Source organism: Hydractinia symbiolongicarpus, chromosome 4 (assembly GCF_029227915.1).
Source record: "Hydractinia symbiolongicarpus strain clone_291-10 chromosome 4, HSymV2.1, whole genome shotgun sequence".
Lineage (NCBI taxonomy): Eukaryota > Metazoa > Cnidaria > Hydrozoa > Anthoathecata > Hydractiniidae > Hydractinia > Hydractinia symbiolongicarpus.
In genome coordinates, this window is record NC_079878.1 from 13,009,061 (window position 1) to 13,029,050 (window position 19,990).

The following is a 19,990-nucleotide window of genomic DNA, read 5'->3' on the forward strand; positions in this document are numbered from 1 at the left end:
TTGAAGTGATCAATATATCGACATGCAAAAGCTAACATTGCAAGTCTAAAATTATTAACAGAATGGGATAAAAAAAAACATAATTACGCTACAACGGCTATAGGAGAAAGAATATACCTTATCGTCGGTGTAACTCATGTGACAAATCGCACAATTCTTAACCATTCAACCATGTTGTTATTTAAACCTATAAACTGCTGAAACGATACTTTTTCTTGTTTTGAAAAATGTTTGTTATCATTCATAGCTTTTCTCTAATGCTTGTCATTTGCTACAACAGTCACGCGAGTGCAACTGAAGACTACACAGATCGTATGCAGCCTTTATATTCGTCTGAACCATCACGTGAGCATTAATCCATCAGGCAATCTAGAAATTGCATTACGTTCTATGCTGGGGCATATACGATGCACATGACGACATGCCTAATCTTATAATGAAAAAGAACGCATTACGTTCCATGCTGGGACATATACGATTCACATGCAGACTTGCCTAATCTTATAATGGAAAGAAAACGCATTACGTTCTATGCTGGGACATATACGATTGACATGCAGAATGTTATAGAACAATCTTGTGGAGCAGGTTGCTACTTCGTGAAAACGTCAGCGGAACAATGTTTGTATTAATTTTTTATGTATTAATGCATTATTCGAAACAATATTTATGACTCAAAATTATTTGCGTACTAATCATGAAATTTATAATCGATTTGTGAAACCATGGGTAAATCTCTTTACGCGGATAAGTTTTCAAGCATTGTGATTGGTTGATGCAATAAGTTACTCGCTTAATTATTTCTATTGCCTAATCCATGACACATTGGTGTGAGAAAGTTTCGGGCATGCGCATTTTGTTTTGAAATTTCTCAAATCATTTTTCTTTTGAAAATCTCGATCACGATGTGTCGTGAAAACAACGCATTGAAACGTTCTCAGCCTTAGGAAAGTGTAGCGCGAGGACAGCGGTGATGTATGGATAGTCGCCTCGGGGAAACGTAGTGTGAGACAGTTATTTGTGGATAGTCACGTGTTACGGAGACGTGAGACCGTGCTTAACGAACCGCACAGCTGCGAAGCCGGTTCATGGGTATTTGAACGCGCGCTCTGAGCAATCTGAGGATATTGCGCAATATATATGATCGTCCGTCCGATGAACAAAACTTTTCACTTGGTAGTTGAACCCGCGCCCGCTGAACTACGGCCGTAAAGCTATATGTCCATTTAGCGATTTTGTCGCTATTTCGCAAAATATAAGTAATAGAATACTCACGAACATGCACATATACAGAAACGACGAGTGTTTCAAACCGTCAAGGTTTCTTGTTAATCTTGATATGATTACTGTGATTTTTTTTTAAGTCTACTGTTTTGGTTTATGAACTGCGATTTCGCTTATTAAATACTTGAAAACTGATAAATAAATACTTGTGCAAGTGTTGAAATATACCAGCATGTAAATTTCTGCCTCTAAATGTAACCCTCTTTTTAATTTTGTATGTGTTGCTTTTTAAAAAATCATGATACTGGATGTGAAAGCAGACAATTACTTGAAGTCAATTCTGTTTGAATATAAGACTAATCCAACTCGCTGCCAGTAGGACCATGTAATATTACCAGCAAATGATGATTTGGGACTTCTACCAATATTTATTTGGGATCCTGTGGTCCATTATGGAGTAACAGTCAACTGTGAAGACCATAACATCTCTAAAAGCTGGCATGTGGACGGATGATCTTCTCAATAAGGGAAGGCTGAGAAATCCAAGGCTTATGTAAACAAAAATTTAATACTAATTCAAATATTTTACTCATGTCATTTATATGGTATATCTGTTCAACATAAAATGCTATCCTCGGAATTTACTATAATGACCAAGTTAGTGAAACTATAAGAGAACCGTTTAGTTTTAATAATCATTGTCAGTTAATGTTCACTTTACAGCTGAGAAATTATATCTTTGACCAAGTTGTCCAGGGTATAAATTTGACACAGATATCTGAGGGAATTCTTCTTCAAAAGTTCCTATCCAGAATTTTAAAGAAAATAAACTTTATGCTTTCCCCAGCAAAGATAAAATAATGAACATATTTATGGATGGTGCTAGCAGTCGGAAAGAAATGTACAAAAATGCCATGACATCGATACCATTTAGTGCCTCGCTCTCCACAGATCACACATTTAAATCTGGAAAATCTGTTGGTTACTACCGTGACTGTGATAATGCATTTGTTCACAACTTCAGCAATTTGTACATAGTGATAAATTATTTTCACCAGATTGTAAGTTGGCGTCTCTGTGAGTCAACACAGCACATTGAAATGGAAGATAGTTTAGAACTTTAATCGAAACACAAATCTGTAAAGGAGGTTGATACAATATTAGTGGATAACTGTTGTGCAGGAAGACAATTCTATAATCAACATTTTCCATCAGCTAATATAATGAAATTCCAAAGATAGCAACAAATTTTTCATTGATTAATAAAGTTACATTTTTCCGACACACAGAGGACATTGGCCATGTACGCTCATTCGGGAAAAGGTTGCTTGTCTTGTATTCCTCCGAGACAAGGGACAGAAGCCAATGAAGGCCTTCACCGCCTCTTAATTAGAAGCATGCTACAATGGGCAATTTCTAACTCACCACAATCAGCTGAAACAGTATCATATGTGATATTTCACAATAAAAATTGCAGTTCAATAGGCATATTTGCAATACTATTATATCACTATCTTCAGTTGTTCAGTGTGGCAAGAAGGAAAGTGATATCTCTCAATTACAATCAAATGGACCGTCATCATCAAAGAATAACGAGATTGTGTATGATTCTAGAGCATAAAAATCTAGTGAGATATTATGAGCAAAAAGTAAAGAATATGCGTTATATGGTAACAAAGTTACAGACTGACTGTGTTCGAAAAGGTTGTAATGTGCTTACTTTTTTTCTTGACGACACATAGAGTTTATTATATTTAGTTATTGTATATGTCAAAATGATAGTGTCCAATCGGCAAAAAAGCCTTGTTACTTTTTATGGTTAAAAAAGGAAATTTAAGAAACTCCAATGATTTGAGCCTGAAGCTGTTCTTATTTTTTTGGAAAAATTTGACGACTCGTTTCATGAAATTGTTCAAAGAAAAAGGGTATATTTTTTCTCCAGATATGTATGCCTTTTTTACTCACTAAAAACACTCATAATTTTATGCCAAACTGGTCTAATGGCTATTACACTCATGCAAATGAGAGATCCAGATTCAAATCCTGAACAGGGCTTGGAAAACATAATTATCTTTCATCTACAACAAGCAGGTAATATTGAGTATACGACGTATATAGTTATATTAAGCATAATATAGGTAATCTTTGAGTCGTAGAGGGTAGAGTTGCATACATTCATCACTTTCGTGTATCATGTTTGTGTAATAGATCTAACTTTTTGGTATAAGTTTTGTGTTGATGAACCTGGTAGGCACAAGCAACCAAAAATTATTTTTCTACTAAAAAATCTTGCCTTTCTCATTGACTTCTTAAGTTATTTCTGTACCTTTAGTTTTACTGTTGTTAGAGTTGAATTCATTGGAACCAATTGTTTAAGCTATTCTATTGACACAAATTCTGCTGAGATGATTCACTTTATATTGACCTTATATAAAACATCTTGTTTTTAGGTATTGAATTTGAAATATTTGCACCCTAATATTTCATGCCCCCGGACTAATATGGTACATAGCTTAGATATATTGAAAATACGTAACCTTTAAATTGTAGAGGGGAGAGTTTTTATTAAGGTGCCTGCCTGCCTTGTCGTTTGCCTACCCTTCCCATGTCTCTTTTTGTGCCTGCCTACGATGCCCTTGCCTGTGGCTCCCATGCCTTGCCTATCCCTGCCTTGCTGATTCCTCTTCTTGTTTTCTTGCCTGCCTATGCCGTACATTTTGCTTTTTAAGCCTTAAGGATTCTTGTTTCTGGCTGGTATTACCTTTTAGTAGTTGTTAAAACCTGTAATCCATGAAAAAAATCACATAGTCAGGGTAAAAAGTTACTAGGTCGATGTTTCTATAATAATTTTTACCAAATCAATAAATTTCAGCGTATTTATCGATGTAAGCCACCTTCATGCTTAAAATGGTTTAAATTGTTGCCTTACAAATGCCATACATTTTTGACACTGACTTCCCCAGGGAACAATGGATAATCAAGGTTTTTAAATTCATCTGGTCTAATTCTAAGGTTTTAAAGGTCCAGCAAACACTCTGATAATGTAGCAAAATTTGGGATTGTTGAGGATTTGATGAACCGTAAGGATAGAATGAGATCCGTAAGTGTGATAAAGTACGCTTAAAAAAAGATGGAGAAGAAAAATATAAAGAAGATAAATTCGATCTGTGAAACTCTTTTACAATCCCAGGACTGCCGACGCCCCTAACGTTTTGTTAAAATTTGAAAGTCAGCAGATAGATTTAAAAATATTGAAAAATTATTTTGGCACTGAAACATAGTTGAAGCCAAGTATGAGGTATGAAGTGAAAATCCAATTTAACATGCACTTTATAATTTTAAAGGCTTGGGTATATCAATTATTTAAATAACAAAATAAAAAATAAAAAAAATTAATATTTCGCTTGAGTATCCGTACACACGTGACTCCATTTATCGCACCCTCGTGTGTTTAACTTTCTTTTTAAACATTTTCCAAAAAAGCACAAAATATCTTACTTGAGTGACATCTATGATTGCTATAAATTTGAAAAAAAACATTAAATTACTTACGAATATAGCTAACATAAATTTTTTTTTACTTTTTTCGCATCAGCATCTTTGATAAATTATTTTTGCTTAACACAACTTAAAAGTATCTATGCTGTCAACGAGTTCACTGATAGATGACATGCAGGTAACTGTCTGCGCAGTGTCCTTCTATTAACGTAATGTCTTTTGTGAGTTTTTTCCAGTCATCTAGGAAGAAAAATTTTTATCAGGTGAAAAATTCTATTTAGTAACTTTTTCTTGCATTTATGCACAAAAATCTATTTTTACAAGTTAAAGTATAAATAATTTATATTCATTAGTGAAAATATACACTTACCATATTTTCTTTGTAATTCCTAAAGATTTCCGCACGCATTCTTCTGCAATGCGAGTGAATTCAGCTCGATTTTCCCGCCATACCTTCTAAACAATTACAAAAAAGTAATTAGTTACCAGGCTCCAAATCAAGTTTAACTTTTTATAAAGTCTTAGTTTCGCTTATTAATGACCAGATCAGATTTTGATCAATTTTAGACTTTTTGACAGTTTTCCAATTTTTCTTAGTGTATCTATGCGTGAAGGACTCTATTCCTTAATCATTCCTTCTGCTGGTTTTACTCTTTTCTGCATTGTTTCTTAATGTCAACATTCTACAATTTAAACATCAAGCAGAATTCCTTCCCTATGCACCAATGTGGATTTTCTGGATGTTACACTGTATCAACTATATTTAACTATATTATATACTCAGGTACTTTTAACTTTAATTACTGCTGCAATTAGAAAACCGCTTACCGAAGCATCCACATTAGCTGGACTTTCATCGTTAGGCTCTAGAAGAAACAATGTATTGGTAAAATTTGCTTTATCTCTTATTTAAAGAGTACAAGTAAGTTCACAAGCCTAAAAACCTGTTTTCACTAATCAAAAAGAATAATTTCGAAATGACTTTGCAATATTTTTTTACATAATGTCAGGTTGAATTGTAGAAGTAAAAAGTTAAAAAGTTACCAACAACTTTTATCTTTTTTAGATAAAGAACAATATGCATACCTGCTAACATGCTGACAACAGATAGAAGTATTTTTTCAACAGACTGCACAGGTGACCATCTTTCAGCACTTGTTTCATAACCCATTGGATCATCTCCAGGTGCATGAAGGATTGAAATACACACACGTCCATCAGCATATACTGAAAACAGAATGTTATAAAATATTATGTTTTTTAAAATGTCTTTCTAGAGATTTAGTTTAGAGCCAGTTGAAAATTTCTGTACTTAATTACTTTGAGAACTTTGACTGGGGACTGCTGGCTGAGGACAAATTTTCAAAGATGAAAAGGTAAAACTGATTTTAACTTGTAGCCAGGCTGTATGTTTCACCAGACATTCCAATTCCAAGAAATCACAAAGCTTTGGTAATCGAGGACTTTCGATTAATTTCATTACAGACAGAAAGAAAAAGTAAACAAAAATTAACTTACTGTTAGGGTGAAAGACCTCACTTTGAAATTTCATTTTTGGTGGACTCAACGGATAGTCAATAGGAAAACTTAACTTCGCCTGAAACACACCACCATCGAAAGCTGTACCTTCAGGTCCACTAAAACATAAATATATAATAAAAATATTATTAGAGTAAATCAAAAATGCAAATAAAACTATTCCAAAGAATTTTCGCTCAAAAAGTTAAGTAGAGAAAATACAGCATACGCCATACTAAGTATGTGCTCCAGTAAGATTTAAGTCTGAAATCAATTATTAATGTTCATTGGGGAACAAAAGTGTATTTAAAGAAATTCAAATTTGAAAAAAAAATGACGTAAAAATTTAATGGAGAATTCTGCATAAAGGTGGATTAAGTACAGGATGAATTTGACGGAAAAACGTGTCCACTTATGTTGAAGATTTAGGTTTAAGATGTCTTTATTCATTGTGTCAGTTTATGTTGTTTTTACGTTTTTACAAAACAGTCATCGTTTTTGGCCAACAAAAAGAGTGCTAACATTTTGAAAGAAGATAAAACGTCACAATTCGGCTGGAATTTTACACCTCGTAAAGTAAGGGGTTTTAATCCCCAGAAATCTTATTTATTTTAAACATACAAGTCTATTTACCATGCTGTTTACCTTTGATCTATATTTTTTTGTCTAAAATGAAGAAGGGTCATTCTTTTTTTCCCAAGAAAAGATTATGGAGTGTGACTTGAATAGTTATAAGTCATAATCAGTTATCTGATGTTAAAATTAACTTACGCAATAAGTGCTTCCCACTCAAAGAAGTTTTCCTCATGAGCTGGTCCTAAAAACACATGCAGCTATTTATTAACTTCCCTTTAAATGGAAGAAACGTGTGTATAAAAACTGTTTTTATAAGAACAAATTGCGCTCACAAAATGTTTGGGAAAGGTCTGTTTGCAAAATTAATGCTTGTAAAATAATGAAAATATTTAAATTTTTTGAAAAATAAAAATGTTTATATACAAAAACTGATGCTTTGAAAATTTCAAAATTATTGATTCGAAAATTAATTCCTATTCAGAAATAGAAATTTATTTAGAATACCTGCTAAGATTCCATCTGGTGGATTGATTGTCAGTTCTAGAAAAAAACCCAGAATAAAATGTCAGTTTTGTACCACTCAACAAGTTTTTACTTTTCAGTTTTTACTTAAAAAGAAATTTCATCATATTTTACATATTATGAAATTTCTTTTTAAGTAAAAACTGAAAAGGCTCTTGATATTTGTGACAATGCTTTTGTTGAGAATGAAAAAATTGTTCTCCAAGATCCTACTGTTATTGTATTGTTGGTTATTGTATTTTACTCAAAAAAAAAATGGTAAAAAGGAGCAAACATATTCTTGTATACACATGGACAGTGCTTTCCTAAATAATTTAAAAAATGACAATAGAATATAGTGAAAGTATTCCCAAATGTTAGAAATAAAATATTAACTCTTGGAGCTGCAATGATATCTAAGTCAAAGAAACCATTGACAAAAAACAGTCAATATGACTATACTACAAAAAATGAAAGACTGATGAAAATATAAATAGCCATCATTAAAGTATAAAAAGAGCCTTGATTTAAAAAAAAATTGTGGCTTTTTCATAACTTTTCAAAACCAAGACAAATTTGATGAGCTTCCTGGAATTTTTGCGGCTACCCTGAAACTACCTCTCACTCAATTTTAGTTACAATATGGATACAGAGCATAACTTGTCTATAACAGGAGTATATTTAACCGCTTTAGTAATGTTATATCATTCATGCAGGATAACCCTCAACTTGCAAGTTAAATCACTCACGTCTGTACTCTGCCATCAATCGTTTCAGTGCCGCTCCAGCCATTTTGATTTCTTTTCCAGTTATTTAGATACTACTAATAGTTAATATGCTGTCTCTGTTTTCTAGAAAACAATTATCTGAATGAAATTGGTTGTCTACAAAATCAAATTAAAAAGCAGGCGAATTTTGGCACCCCTTGTTTTTTCAGTCCAAACTAACTTTATTTTCTGCTATTAAAACCTGTGTTTCCACAAATTAAATTTCACAGAGAGCTTAATGTGATGAAAAAACAAATTCAGATTTGTAACTACAGCTCCCACTGTTTAATATCTGCACATACTCATTAGCTTTTTTTGAAAGACAGATAATAGGTTTGAAAGTTGTGACGAGCCAGTATCCAAAGTGTTTTTAGCACATATTTTTTTTATAACCAATAAAAATTCCAAAAGCTTTGCCATCAGATATTAAGAGTAATAATTGCAGTTGGTTAAACATTAGGAGCTGTACTAAAAACACATGGAAATCTCGCATGGGTATGTCACACCAGGTTATGTCAATTTGGTAACTTGTAAAGTATTAAGAAATAGTTAAAAGAAATTTGACAATTACCAGAGCTCTGAAAAGAATTATTTGTGCAATACAGAACAAACTGGTAGTACAAACTTTATACAAAAACAATAATAAATAGTTATGCAGACACTTAAAAATTACATGATACTAAAACAAAGAATCTCTCTTAACATGCCGGCTGTAAGAAGAGTAATATCATGCAAGTATTAAAAACAGTTGTGAATTTCAAACAAGTCAGGTAAGACATAACGAAATAAAACAAAATAAGTGTCCTAAATATATAAAGGGTTGTGAATAATTTAACTACAACCACTCACAAAAATATTTAGACAATGGCAATTTTGGGGCCATTTTTACAAAGTCGACAAAAAACATCAACCTAAAAATTTTACACGAATCCTACTTTTTCAGATGCGTTGGTTAGGTAGGCAGCGTTTAAACTTTGCCAGTCCTTTATTTACATTTTCTAACACATCTGCTTTATGGAAGAATCCATGTTTGGGCCCCACTAGGGCCCCATAATTTGAGAAAAATGACCTGACGTCAGCAAACTTAGGATCTAACCTAGAATCTAACTAAATAACCTAAGGTCCTAAGTCCTCTGTAAACATTGGTAAGTTTAAATTACAAGTACCTAGTATAGAATGATCTACATAATTACTTGTGTGGGAATGAACTTTAAAATTTGCCACCTTGTCTAACATACTTCAGGTGCTTAAATTACAACAAAAATAATAAAAAGTTAGATTCTGTTGACTTCTATTTGAACACTCCATTTACTTAACCCTTGTTTTTAAAAATAAGTTTACAAATTTAAAAGCCTGTTTTACATTGCAAAACCTTCTAAATTTAATACCATCTCTGTATTAAAATAAAAAAGGGAATCTAAGTGCAAGAAAAATGGATCGCCATACGATAAATTTAGTTTAAACTGATCAACAATTTAACTTTAAATTAAATGAAAGTCTGAAACAATACAAAAAACAATACAAAAAAAAGTCACACAAATATATTTATTTAGTCCAAAATATTTTAATACATTTCTACATTTTGACATTTAAAAAATAATACTAATAAAAATAAAAATAAATACAAGAACATTATCTTCACAATAAAAACATTAAACAGAAACCGAAGTTTTGAAAAGAAAAATACCATTTAGAATTAAAATTATTTTAGCATCTCGTTTATTTGGATACACTGAAAAAAAAGTAACTTCTCACTTAAAATTTGAAAATAAAGAAAGGTTTAGGCAGTAGCAAGCCACACACACACACATCAAAAACACACTCATGTGCAAACATCCGAACCATCTAAACCATAGTGTGCCTTATTTGACTGATTGTGCTGTCGTTACATATGAGAAAATCCTTTTCTTTGCTGTCCTCATCAGGAATAACAACATTTATAGAACCACTATTTTCTCTACTGTTGCAACTCCCTACCCCTTCAATATTGAGTAGCGACGACATCTCCTTTATTGTCTCAATCTCCCCTGAGGAGTTGATCAAACCAGCTTTGATAAAACAGTTTTCTGTGTGGTCATTTGAGAAATTAACAAATTGTAGTGCAACACCTCCTGCTTTGATATCAAATAAAACCGAAACTAATCCATTAAACACGCCATACTCAATATGTTCTATGTTAGCCATATCAATAATCAATACTTTTACATTTGGGTGCTCTTTTATGATTTGATTAATTTGAAACTTTACTGAATCAATTCCTGGATAAGATAAATTGTTTTTGAAAACAATAGTAATTAATGTATCATTTATAACGCTAATATCAAGTACTGGGTTTACTTCACGAGAAACCATGATTACCAAGGCGATAACTGCACCAGCTAATACACCCGCCTCAAGTTTGTAGAAGGTTCCCAAAAAGGTGACTAGATAGGGAAGGACATCGATTTTCCGAACGTTGTATATTTTCTTTACCATTTTCACATCAATCATAGTCACAACTGCCATTATGATCATTGCTGATAAAGCAGGCTTTGGAATATAATAAAACACAGGCGTAAGAAAACTCAATGCAAGAAATATGATGATTGATGAAATTATACCTAAATAAAAAAAAACGTTAGAAGTTTATCTGTAAATTTTTTTTTGAAGAACTTGTGACACAAGTACAGGAAATCATTGTAACCAACCTGTTAAAGGTGTTTCAGTTCCACTCATTGCTTGCACTGCTGAGCGTGAAAAACTTCCTGTTACTGGCCAACCCCCGAAAAATGAACCAACAAAATTAGCCAAACCAAGTGCAAGTAACTCCTGAGCAGCATCTACATCATATTTGTTTTTCTTTCCAAATGCTTTTGCAATGGAAATAGTTTGAATGAATTGGATGATTGGCAGGACTGCCAGCGAAGCACCAAAACCGTTAAGAAAATCCTTTGTGGTAATCGTGTCATTACCTGGTAGAGCTACTGACTGTAGGGGTACCTAAAAGTGTAGAATAGGTAAAAATTGTGTGCTTGAAAATTTAACTCACATTGAGTATCAAAATCAACAGCAACTAACATTAAACACATTTTAAGAAAGTGCAAACCTGAATGTTTGGAATTCCAGATGGTAGTTCTCCAGCCAGAGTGAACGAATCACTGTAACCACATTTATAAAACACAAATGCAACTATAGTCCCAATAACACATATAAGAGCACTTTTTGCAATACATAAGAACCATAGCAGTTTAAAGCACGTCTTCTTTGCTATACTGAACTTATTATTAATAGGTTTGTTTAATTTTGTTTTTGACAACACCATGAAAAACAGCAAGAACGCCAGACAAAACACGCCAAGTGAGATATCCCAAGGGTTTGTATGTTTTAAGCTCTTAAAGAATATCCCAATTTTATCAAAAAAATCTGATGCACTTTCAGTGTGTCCAAATAAACTTTTAAGTTGTGTTGATGCAATGACAATAGCTGCAGCAGAAACAAATCCACTGATGACATGACTTGGAATGAATTTTGTCACAAAGCCCAACCTAAAAATTGCCATTGCTATTAGCACGAGTCCAACAAAAAACGCCAACATTGATGCACCAATAGGAACCTGGTGAGCATTAAATCGATATGTAAACAAAGCCATAGTGACCGTTGGTCCCATGCTAACATCTTTTGAACCGCCAAATAAACAATATGTTATACCAGGGGTGAGAGCCGCATACAAACCATATTGAGGAGGTAGACCAGCTAATGTACCAAATGCAATTGACTGAGGAATAATCATAATTCCAACTGTGATTCCTGCAATGAGGTCTCCACGGAATTTTCCCAAATTATATTTTGGTAACCAAGATACAATAGGGAATATAAATGTGATTAGCTTTAGAATATCCAAGTTTTTACAGTACGCTTTGATCTTATCCATGACTCCAATAACCTGAAAATTATATATAAAATAATTAGGTACTAACGAGACTAGTTGTATATCCTATTGTATGCAAGTCATATATCGAAAGATCTGTTATCCAAAACATAATACAGGTGGTAGAAAAAAAGTATAAGCAAATGTAAAAGAACACTGAACTTAATCAAAAAATGGTAGCATGAAAATAGTACAAATTTTCAAGTGTAAAGCCAAATATTCTTGCTTGTAATTCATAGATTATACGCTATGGAAGAAATCTACACATGAAAAAAATAGAATCCACATTTTTCTATATGAAAAGCTACTTTATAGTGGGAAATATATAAATTGAATATTTTTTAAAAATTAATCATCATTTTTTGTTAATAATTTATTAGGAGTTGTCTTATTAAAACTTAATGAATTTGACTAGTAACTTACTTAGTAATGAAAACCAATTATACTGTGTTATAGAAACAATCACTCAAGATTATGTGATCTTGGCATGTTGTAAAGTATATCTCACAAGAGGTTAAAAAATATCAAAACAAATAAAATATGCTCCTCGCACAGAAAACTTATAAAAAATATAATATATAGTAAAAGTTTTCTCATATTGTTTTTGTAACCCATATCCTGTGTAAAAAGAAATCCCCAAGTTAAAAACAAAACCTTGATCCCTGTGTGCGGACAACTTGTTGAATTATTTTTAATCAAACACCTTAACAAGGTGATTTAAAATTATAATCAAATAAAACTGGGCAAAAAAATGTGAATTTTTGACTGTAATGCAATGACACCATATCTTTTAAAAATTTTTTGCTAATTTCAATTGCACAAAAAAATTTATTTTGATGACGATTTTGAGAAAAATCAAAAAAGAACAAACAAAAAAGGGAATATATGTAAAGCATATGAAATCAGAAAGAGAATTATGCAAAACATGCCTTTGTGTGTGACATCATAATCCAAGTAAACTGTGGAGGCTTCCTGCTTCAATTTCCTTTTTTTTGAGTGTCAATGAGATTAAAACTACCAACCTATTTCTTCTATTTATACAAATACTGTTGTTATATTTACGTGTGTGACTCATAAATTAAAACAAAAGAAAAAAACGCAAAACAACATGTATTAAGAAAGTTCTCACGCCCTAATCTTTATTTACGACAAACACTGTTTACAAAACTAACAAAAACAAAAATAAATACTAATAATGGTTAACAGAGAAAATATTGCCAATGACCCTATGACCGTTATCTTAGTTTGATGGTGTTTAAAAACAGGATGTATGTGACAATATCTTGATGTATCTTCAAGTAGAGTGCTTTTATAACTGATTCATAGTGAAATTAGATATAACACCCACATTTACAAGCAGAAAATTGATAGATTAAAAAAAAAACACAACTGTTTTTCTTTTTATGTAACTAAGGGTACACAAAAGTACCCTTAGTTACAAAAACAGGGTTTCATCTGTGACATAAGTAACTTTTAAAAACATTTTTTGTCAACAAAATTGATCAGTAAAAAAGCTAACATTCTAATTACTGCATAATTAGCATAAGTTCTGCTGTTTTTAAACATTACAGACAATTTTACAGTAAAGTGATGTGTTTCTATTTCCCAGGAACATTTAAGAGAATAGTTTAATGCTATAGCTTAACATTTCAGAGTAATTTAAGAAAAATTAAAGTTTAACATCATCATATTTATTGTTTTTTTGCCATCTTAATGGTAGCCTTTGATGAAATTTGAACATGGTAGGAAAGCAAGAGAGAATACACTAAAAATTTCACAATTATACAGTATAAGGAATTAGAAAAATACCTACGGGCTACGTCTCTGTGTAAAACATGTTTTAGATCATAGAGGGAGAAGTGAGATTAGCAGGCTTCAATCATATAAGAAAATTCACAAGATTTTCTGGAAAAAGCTTTTACCTTTATAAGTTTTGTTTCAATTATTTCATTTTCAATTTATTTTCAACTTTGTGTTGAAATAACAATTTGTTTTTAAATATGTCTTTTTAAAATGTCCTATGGCTGTGTGATGTATAATGGGTCAAATTGATGAGAGAAGATAGAAGTCCTAAAAAATGGATTTCATTTTATTGAATAAAATAACATCAGTGTTTTTAACCCTGGCTATTTTCATTCCATATTGTAATTTTTTTACTTCTCTTTAATTTAGATATTGGTAGCTGGAATGATGTCTTAACATAATTATGTCAGCCGTTTGCGTTTTCATCATGGCTATGTTGCAAAATTATTTTTTTCTTGAATGATATTTTTCATAATACACACTTGCCTAAAAATAGCAGAATGAATTGGCAAGGTGAGAGCCTGGCAAAGTTTAACATGTCATTTGAAGTTATGATCACACTTGTAATCTTGCCCATATTTCAAGTGGAAAATAGATTTAAAATAATAGTAATTTAAAGAGGGTAACAAGAAGCCAAACTTACAAATAAAAAAGCTGTCATATCTGCACACTGAGTTATTTGTCAATTCTGATAAGAGTATGACACTATATCATATGGAAGCCAAATGTTTAATAACTAGGTTCCCTAACTCCGTAAATCACCACCTTGAGTATCTATATGCTTTGGGTTAAAGTGGTTGATTTATTCATTAGAAATAAAAAACAATCTAAGAGTGAAATAAATAAATAAAGAATTTTTACAATATTTGCTGCATCATTTACCTACCCGTAATGCTTTTTTTTAAATCACCGGACAATAACATTTAATATATTTAGTATAAACATATGATAAAAATTTGAAAGAAATTTAAATAAATAAATTTAAGAGAAATAACAACACCAACCGTTTTAAAAAAGGAAGAGCCCTTAAATGCTTTCATTCACAGTGCATAGACACCCAATAATAATCTTTCATTTTTAATACATCGTAGTGTGCACTCTAATTATAGAAAATTTTGCAGACAGTAAGATTCGGAATTGGAAAATTTGTGAAATTTTTGTATTTTCTGAAAAATCTTTCATAAACGAGCCATAAAGATTATAAAAGATTTTGTGAACATTTCGTGAGATTAAGCTTTTGCAAGCTGCCGCTTATAATATTTGTAAATCAAAAGTGTAAAAAATATTTTTTTAAAAAGAAACTGTTAACTCACCAAATCTAATTATGACAAGATGTGACATCCAATCTTCCGCAAACTTGATTCACGTGACATCATCACTTTAACCATTCAGAAGGCTAAACAATAATTATAAGTGAAAGCTGTCATTAAAAAGCCCTGATCAATAGAATTATCTATAGCCTTAATATAACCCTGTGCACACCTATACAGCAAGATTCATTCAATGTTGCCAAAGAATTAATCAAACTCATATCAACCAATGCAGAGATTTCAATCTTGTGTATGTTAAGCTGAACAAAAATTTAAACTAGCTTAAGTCATTATTTAATTCATTATTTGTGGGATGGAAAATCCTTAGATTATGGGACCCCTAGTGTTTCATATTTTTGGCAGATTAAGTCAAAAGTTTTAAAAAGTCACAAAGTAATTAACATATTTTTCCTGTTTAACTAGACAATAAAAAACAAGGAATAATGCAAAGATTAAACAAATAATAAGAAATATATATTTAGATATACACTCACAGGCAATAAATCATTCAGACTTTTTATACTTCTTCGCACCAACTTCCTTGTGATATTCCATGCGAGATTTCCACCGTGCTCCTTGGTTCCAAACTCTTCCAAATGAAGGCAACCAATCACCTCCAGCATCTTTGTCAGTGCTGTGATCAAAATTTGCCCCAACTCTTTTTGGGTTTAGCTTACTTTTTTCTTTTCTTTTTAAATGCTTTTTAAAATCCTCTTCAGAAGGTCCAATGGCAATAGATTTTTCCTCGGTTTTATTGTCTTTTCTTAACCATGGAGGGGTGGCCCCATTATGAATATTTCCATGATTTGCATTCATGTTAACAGTTACTTTAGAAATTCCTTCACCTTCTGCTGACACTGTGTGCAAAAATCCTCCAGAAGTGGAGTAATTCCTGTCTCTTAGTTTCTGTTTACTTTGATATCTTGATGGAATTATTTGATCTGAGTTCTGTTTATATTTTATAATACCCCCTTTCCACACACGCACATTATCGTGATAACCAGTTGGATTTTGCAAAATGCCAAATTTGTTTTTAACAGTCCTATAAATAACTCTTGGTGCATTGTTAATAAATTGATCTGGCATGTCATTCACAAATAAGCGCGAAGTATGCTGTGCTTTTATACTGCATGCAAGTTTTTTTGTTTTTTCTTCTTTTTTATTATTGTATTTATCCACTAATGGAACAAGCTTTTCTTTGTAGAGGTTGAAGTCTGTTTTTGAAATGACAAAACTAGTCTTGAATTTTTTATCAGCACCATTCAAATGCCAAAACATTTCAGTGGCCTCCAAATGTTCACTAGATGCAAGATGCTCAATAACCCCGCCATATAAAATAGTTTTAAATCTATCAGTTACATGTTTACCAAAGTTGCCAGAGCAACAATGACACCAAAACATACTCCCTGGTTCGTATTCTCCTTCTTGGATCACTGGATTGTTAAGATAAGGGCGAGATAATTTAATTTTAGATCCAAACTTTTGAAGAATAGATTTCATTTTTTGTTTATGCTTAGTTGTAAATATATGCTTTCTTTTTTGTGTATGGTTAAATCGACATATCTTGCAAAAAGAGTATGCATCATCTAATTCTGTTGTCATTGCTAAAAATACAACAGAAGAAAATAATAAGATGGGAACATTATTATCAAGAATATTAGCAGTAGTGAAGCATTCCAGAAGTAATATACATAAAAGAGATAGTGTTTACATAGACACATTAAACTTTTTATGGACCAAGTTTTAGTTTAAAATAGTGATATGTGGATGGTACGACAGTCATCAACATAAGCAATCCAGTTAAGACATGAAATAACAAAATAATTTGTATACAAATAAAGTATATCAATAGTGTTTACTATGTTCAATATTGTTAACAAATACACCTTATCCTTGTAAAATTGATTCACTACATTATATACTTTTATACACAATTTTGACACGTTTTGCATAAACGCAATGTCATGTATTTAAAGTATATGTGTCCACTACCTATAACACACCTTATAATTTTAGTGTAAGTACAGGCACATATACAAGCTGTCCCTACTTCTCCTGAAAGAAACCTGCAATGTATATGTGCTGTACAGAAATAAAACAAAAGTTCTGGGAAGCTAACTTATTACAACTTTCATTTTTTTGTAATAAATTTTTTTTATTCAACTCTTTTACGGAATATGTGAAAAATTGCAATAGAAGTGTTTGTTGTCCCTAAAATTAGACTTTCTTACACTTCTGCTTGTTTCGTGTTCTTACCTTATGGGGTTGAAATATACATTGTTTTAAACTTATAAATATATATCTAATATTGTTTAACTGATAAAATAATTCATAACAATAAATCAGAAATTCTGTACTTGGCAATACTTTCCAAATGATGTTCCCCATCCATAATTTAATAAAATGTGGCACAAATTAGAAGTTTGTTTTGATTCTATGCTTCATAACTAAAATTTCCGTTTTTTGCAGAGAAAAAGTAAGTCCTGAAATAATCAAACGTTTTTTATACAATGGACGAAGTCTAAATATAAAGTATTCAGGTTGGAAAACTCAATAAGACTACACAGCTTATAAAAATAGGGTTAAATTATAAGTCTGTTTGCAATAATTGAAAATATAGGTAATTAACAATTATAACTATATCACAGCGCCATACTTTTATCGTTTACGAATTTTTTTCCATTTATAGGTAGTACCACCATCATTATTTCTTTTTTTTCGAACCGTTCCCTTTCCCATTAACTGTCGTTGCAGAAACAATTCATGTCTTGCCTGACTAAGTTGTTTTTCTCTTTCAATACGATTCTGCAACTCCTTGTAGGCATTTTTCTTCAAGCTTGATTGTTGATTTTCATTTTCACAAAAATTTGCTTGATGCAGCATATCAACAGTGGGAATGTTATGCGTTCTTGTAAGCAATTCCGGCACAGTGTTAAGTTGCTTAGCAACATCAAAATTCTTTACTTCTTGCTTACTGTCCACAAAAAAAATGTGTGTTCTTTTCTGCGAATCTGCCTCTTCTGTTAAATGGAGATTTGCTTGAAGTTTTTCAATTTTCTTTGTTTCAGTGTTTTTTTTCAAATTGATATAATTTATGTCTTGTGTTTTTAAAAGCTTGATCTGGTCCTGTGTATATTTGATATTAGTACGTTCTTTGATATGCACTCCTTCTTTGGTCTTTTTATTGATCATCTGAAAGTAAAACTCATCTGGATTTTTTTCAGAAGCCTTTTTCTTTAATGCTTTTAATGTTTTCTCCTTTCTGTGAAAATCCTTTGCCCTTAATACGTAATCCTTTCTCTTCTCCAAAAGACCAAGATGCTTGCGGCCAGTTACTTGTGACCTCTCTCTGTGAGTCTTTTGATGGCCCTTCACAGCAGCTTTTAAAGACGACATTTTGCTAGTCCTATAAACATACAGGGAGTGTTAATAGGGTATATTGTGGTACATTATTGTGTTTGTTCTTTACTGAGAATGCTCCATCCTGATCAGAGCTTTTGATTATCACAGAATAGTAGACCAGTGTAATCAAATTGAAGTAAAGCTATTTTGTATGTGTTAATATTGTCATATAAAAAAAATTGAATTTCTTATTTCACAAACAAGATTTGGATAAGCAGCAATTCCCAATTTGTGAATCAAAATGCTGTCATTGCAAATGAATGTTTGTATCACTTATTTCGTTATTGGTTGCCGTAACAAATTAGCCACTGTCAGGAAATAATGGCAAGTAGCCTATAGTGCTCCCAGACTGCAAAGAGGCTTTCTGATCAGGATTTTTTTTCCAAACTGATTTTATAACTTCAATTCAAACCCTAACAATACATATATTTACATGATTTAGTTTGGATGAATGAAAATTGACGTTTTCTTTTGCCTTGAAATAAAAAGAGAAATCATAAATCAAATCAAAGTATTATCAGGGATATTGTTGTAAAACGTCTCCTCCATGCTAAAAGGCAACTTTTAAAAATAAAACACATAAAATATAAGGAAGTATAAAGAAGATATATAAAGAAGATTGAGATTGAAAAATTACAGAAAAATTATAGAATTATATACTAGTACCACTAAGTAAAAAAAAATTCCTAGGGGAAAATGAAAATTTCATTATTTAACCATTCATTCTTTTCAGTTTCTTCTTTTGAAATATTTAAAATTGCGCCAAAGTGTTTATCTATTGTTGAGTAAAAAAAGTAATCCAATTTCGGTTTGTGTTAATGTTACCCACTTTAGCAGCCCCACCCATTTTAAAAAAAGTGCCATATTCATAGGCAAAACATTTTAATTCTGGTGTTAAGCCAATAGAAATACCACATTTGCTTTTTGTTGTTTCTGTTGCATGACTTTTCTTGTAAAGTGCCAAACATATAGCAACCTAATTACGAGATTAGCTCAACAAACAGCCAAGCAATGATCTGGCAACTCCACTCGCCACATAACTTTATGCTCTGACTATAAGCCATCCCAGAAAACAACTTTCTAAAAATATCAGTGAACAAGGTAGGCATTTGTACAGGGTCAAACGAAAAAAAATTGACAAAACATCCTATTTGCGTGAACTCTGTGATGTGTTTTACCAATGCATTTATTTCTACAGTATTTTATGATTAAAATTGTTGCAATACCTGGTGACTTGTCTCTGACAGAGCTAGTAGCTGCTTGAAACATTGCAATGTAACTTTAAAATACAGACGTGACACGTGAAATCTTGTTTAACGTGTGAGTAAGGGAAAAAAATCTCAATTTTTTTTTAAAAAAAAAATTTTTCACACATTCGTATAGAGTTGAATACGAGCTTTTTGATAGAAAAGAAAAAAAAGTTATAAAACACAATATGAAAAAATGTGTTTATTCCAAAAAACCTACTTTACATTCATAGCACA

At 31.7% G+C, this 19,990-nt stretch overlaps 3 protein-coding genes across 3 annotated transcripts; all 3 read right to left on the minus strand.

The window, feature by feature from the left end:
* Positions 1-4,718: 4,718 nt before the first annotated feature.
* On the minus strand, positions 4,719-8,192 carry LOC130641379 (ubiquitin-conjugating enzyme E2 G2-like). Its single transcript, XM_057448153.1, has 8 exons — positions 8,067-8,192; positions 7,321-7,356; positions 7,012-7,057; positions 6,241-6,359; positions 5,809-5,949; positions 5,551-5,588; positions 5,093-5,178; positions 4,719-4,962 (listed from the first exon to the last, which is right to left on the minus strand). Coding segments are annotated over exons 1-8 (510 nt in total). The 5' UTR covers positions 8,110-8,192; the 3' UTR covers positions 4,719-4,961.
* Positions 8,193-9,615: 1,423 nt separating this feature from the next.
* On the minus strand, positions 9,616-15,655 carry LOC130641375 (sodium-independent sulfate anion transporter-like). Its single transcript, XM_057448148.1, has 5 exons — positions 15,599-15,655; positions 15,108-15,190; positions 11,170-12,006; positions 10,772-11,063; positions 9,616-10,684 (listed from the first exon to the last, which is right to left on the minus strand). The coding sequence occupies exons 3-5, from the start codon at positions 11,992-11,994 to the stop codon at positions 9,930-9,932; spliced, it is 1,872 nt and encodes a 623-aa protein (XP_057304131.1). The 5' UTR covers positions 11,995-12,006; positions 15,108-15,190; positions 15,599-15,655; the 3' UTR covers positions 9,616-9,929.
* Positions 15,656-16,899: 1,244 nt separating this feature from the next.
* LOC130641378 (probable U3 small nucleolar RNA-associated protein 11) lies at positions 16,900-19,101 on the minus strand. The gene has a single exon (XM_057448151.1). The coding sequence runs from the start codon at positions 18,498-18,500 to the stop codon at positions 17,763-17,765; it is 738 nt and encodes a 245-aa protein (XP_057304134.1). The 5' UTR covers positions 18,501-19,101; the 3' UTR covers positions 16,900-17,762.
* Positions 19,102-19,990: the final 889 nt, after the last annotated feature.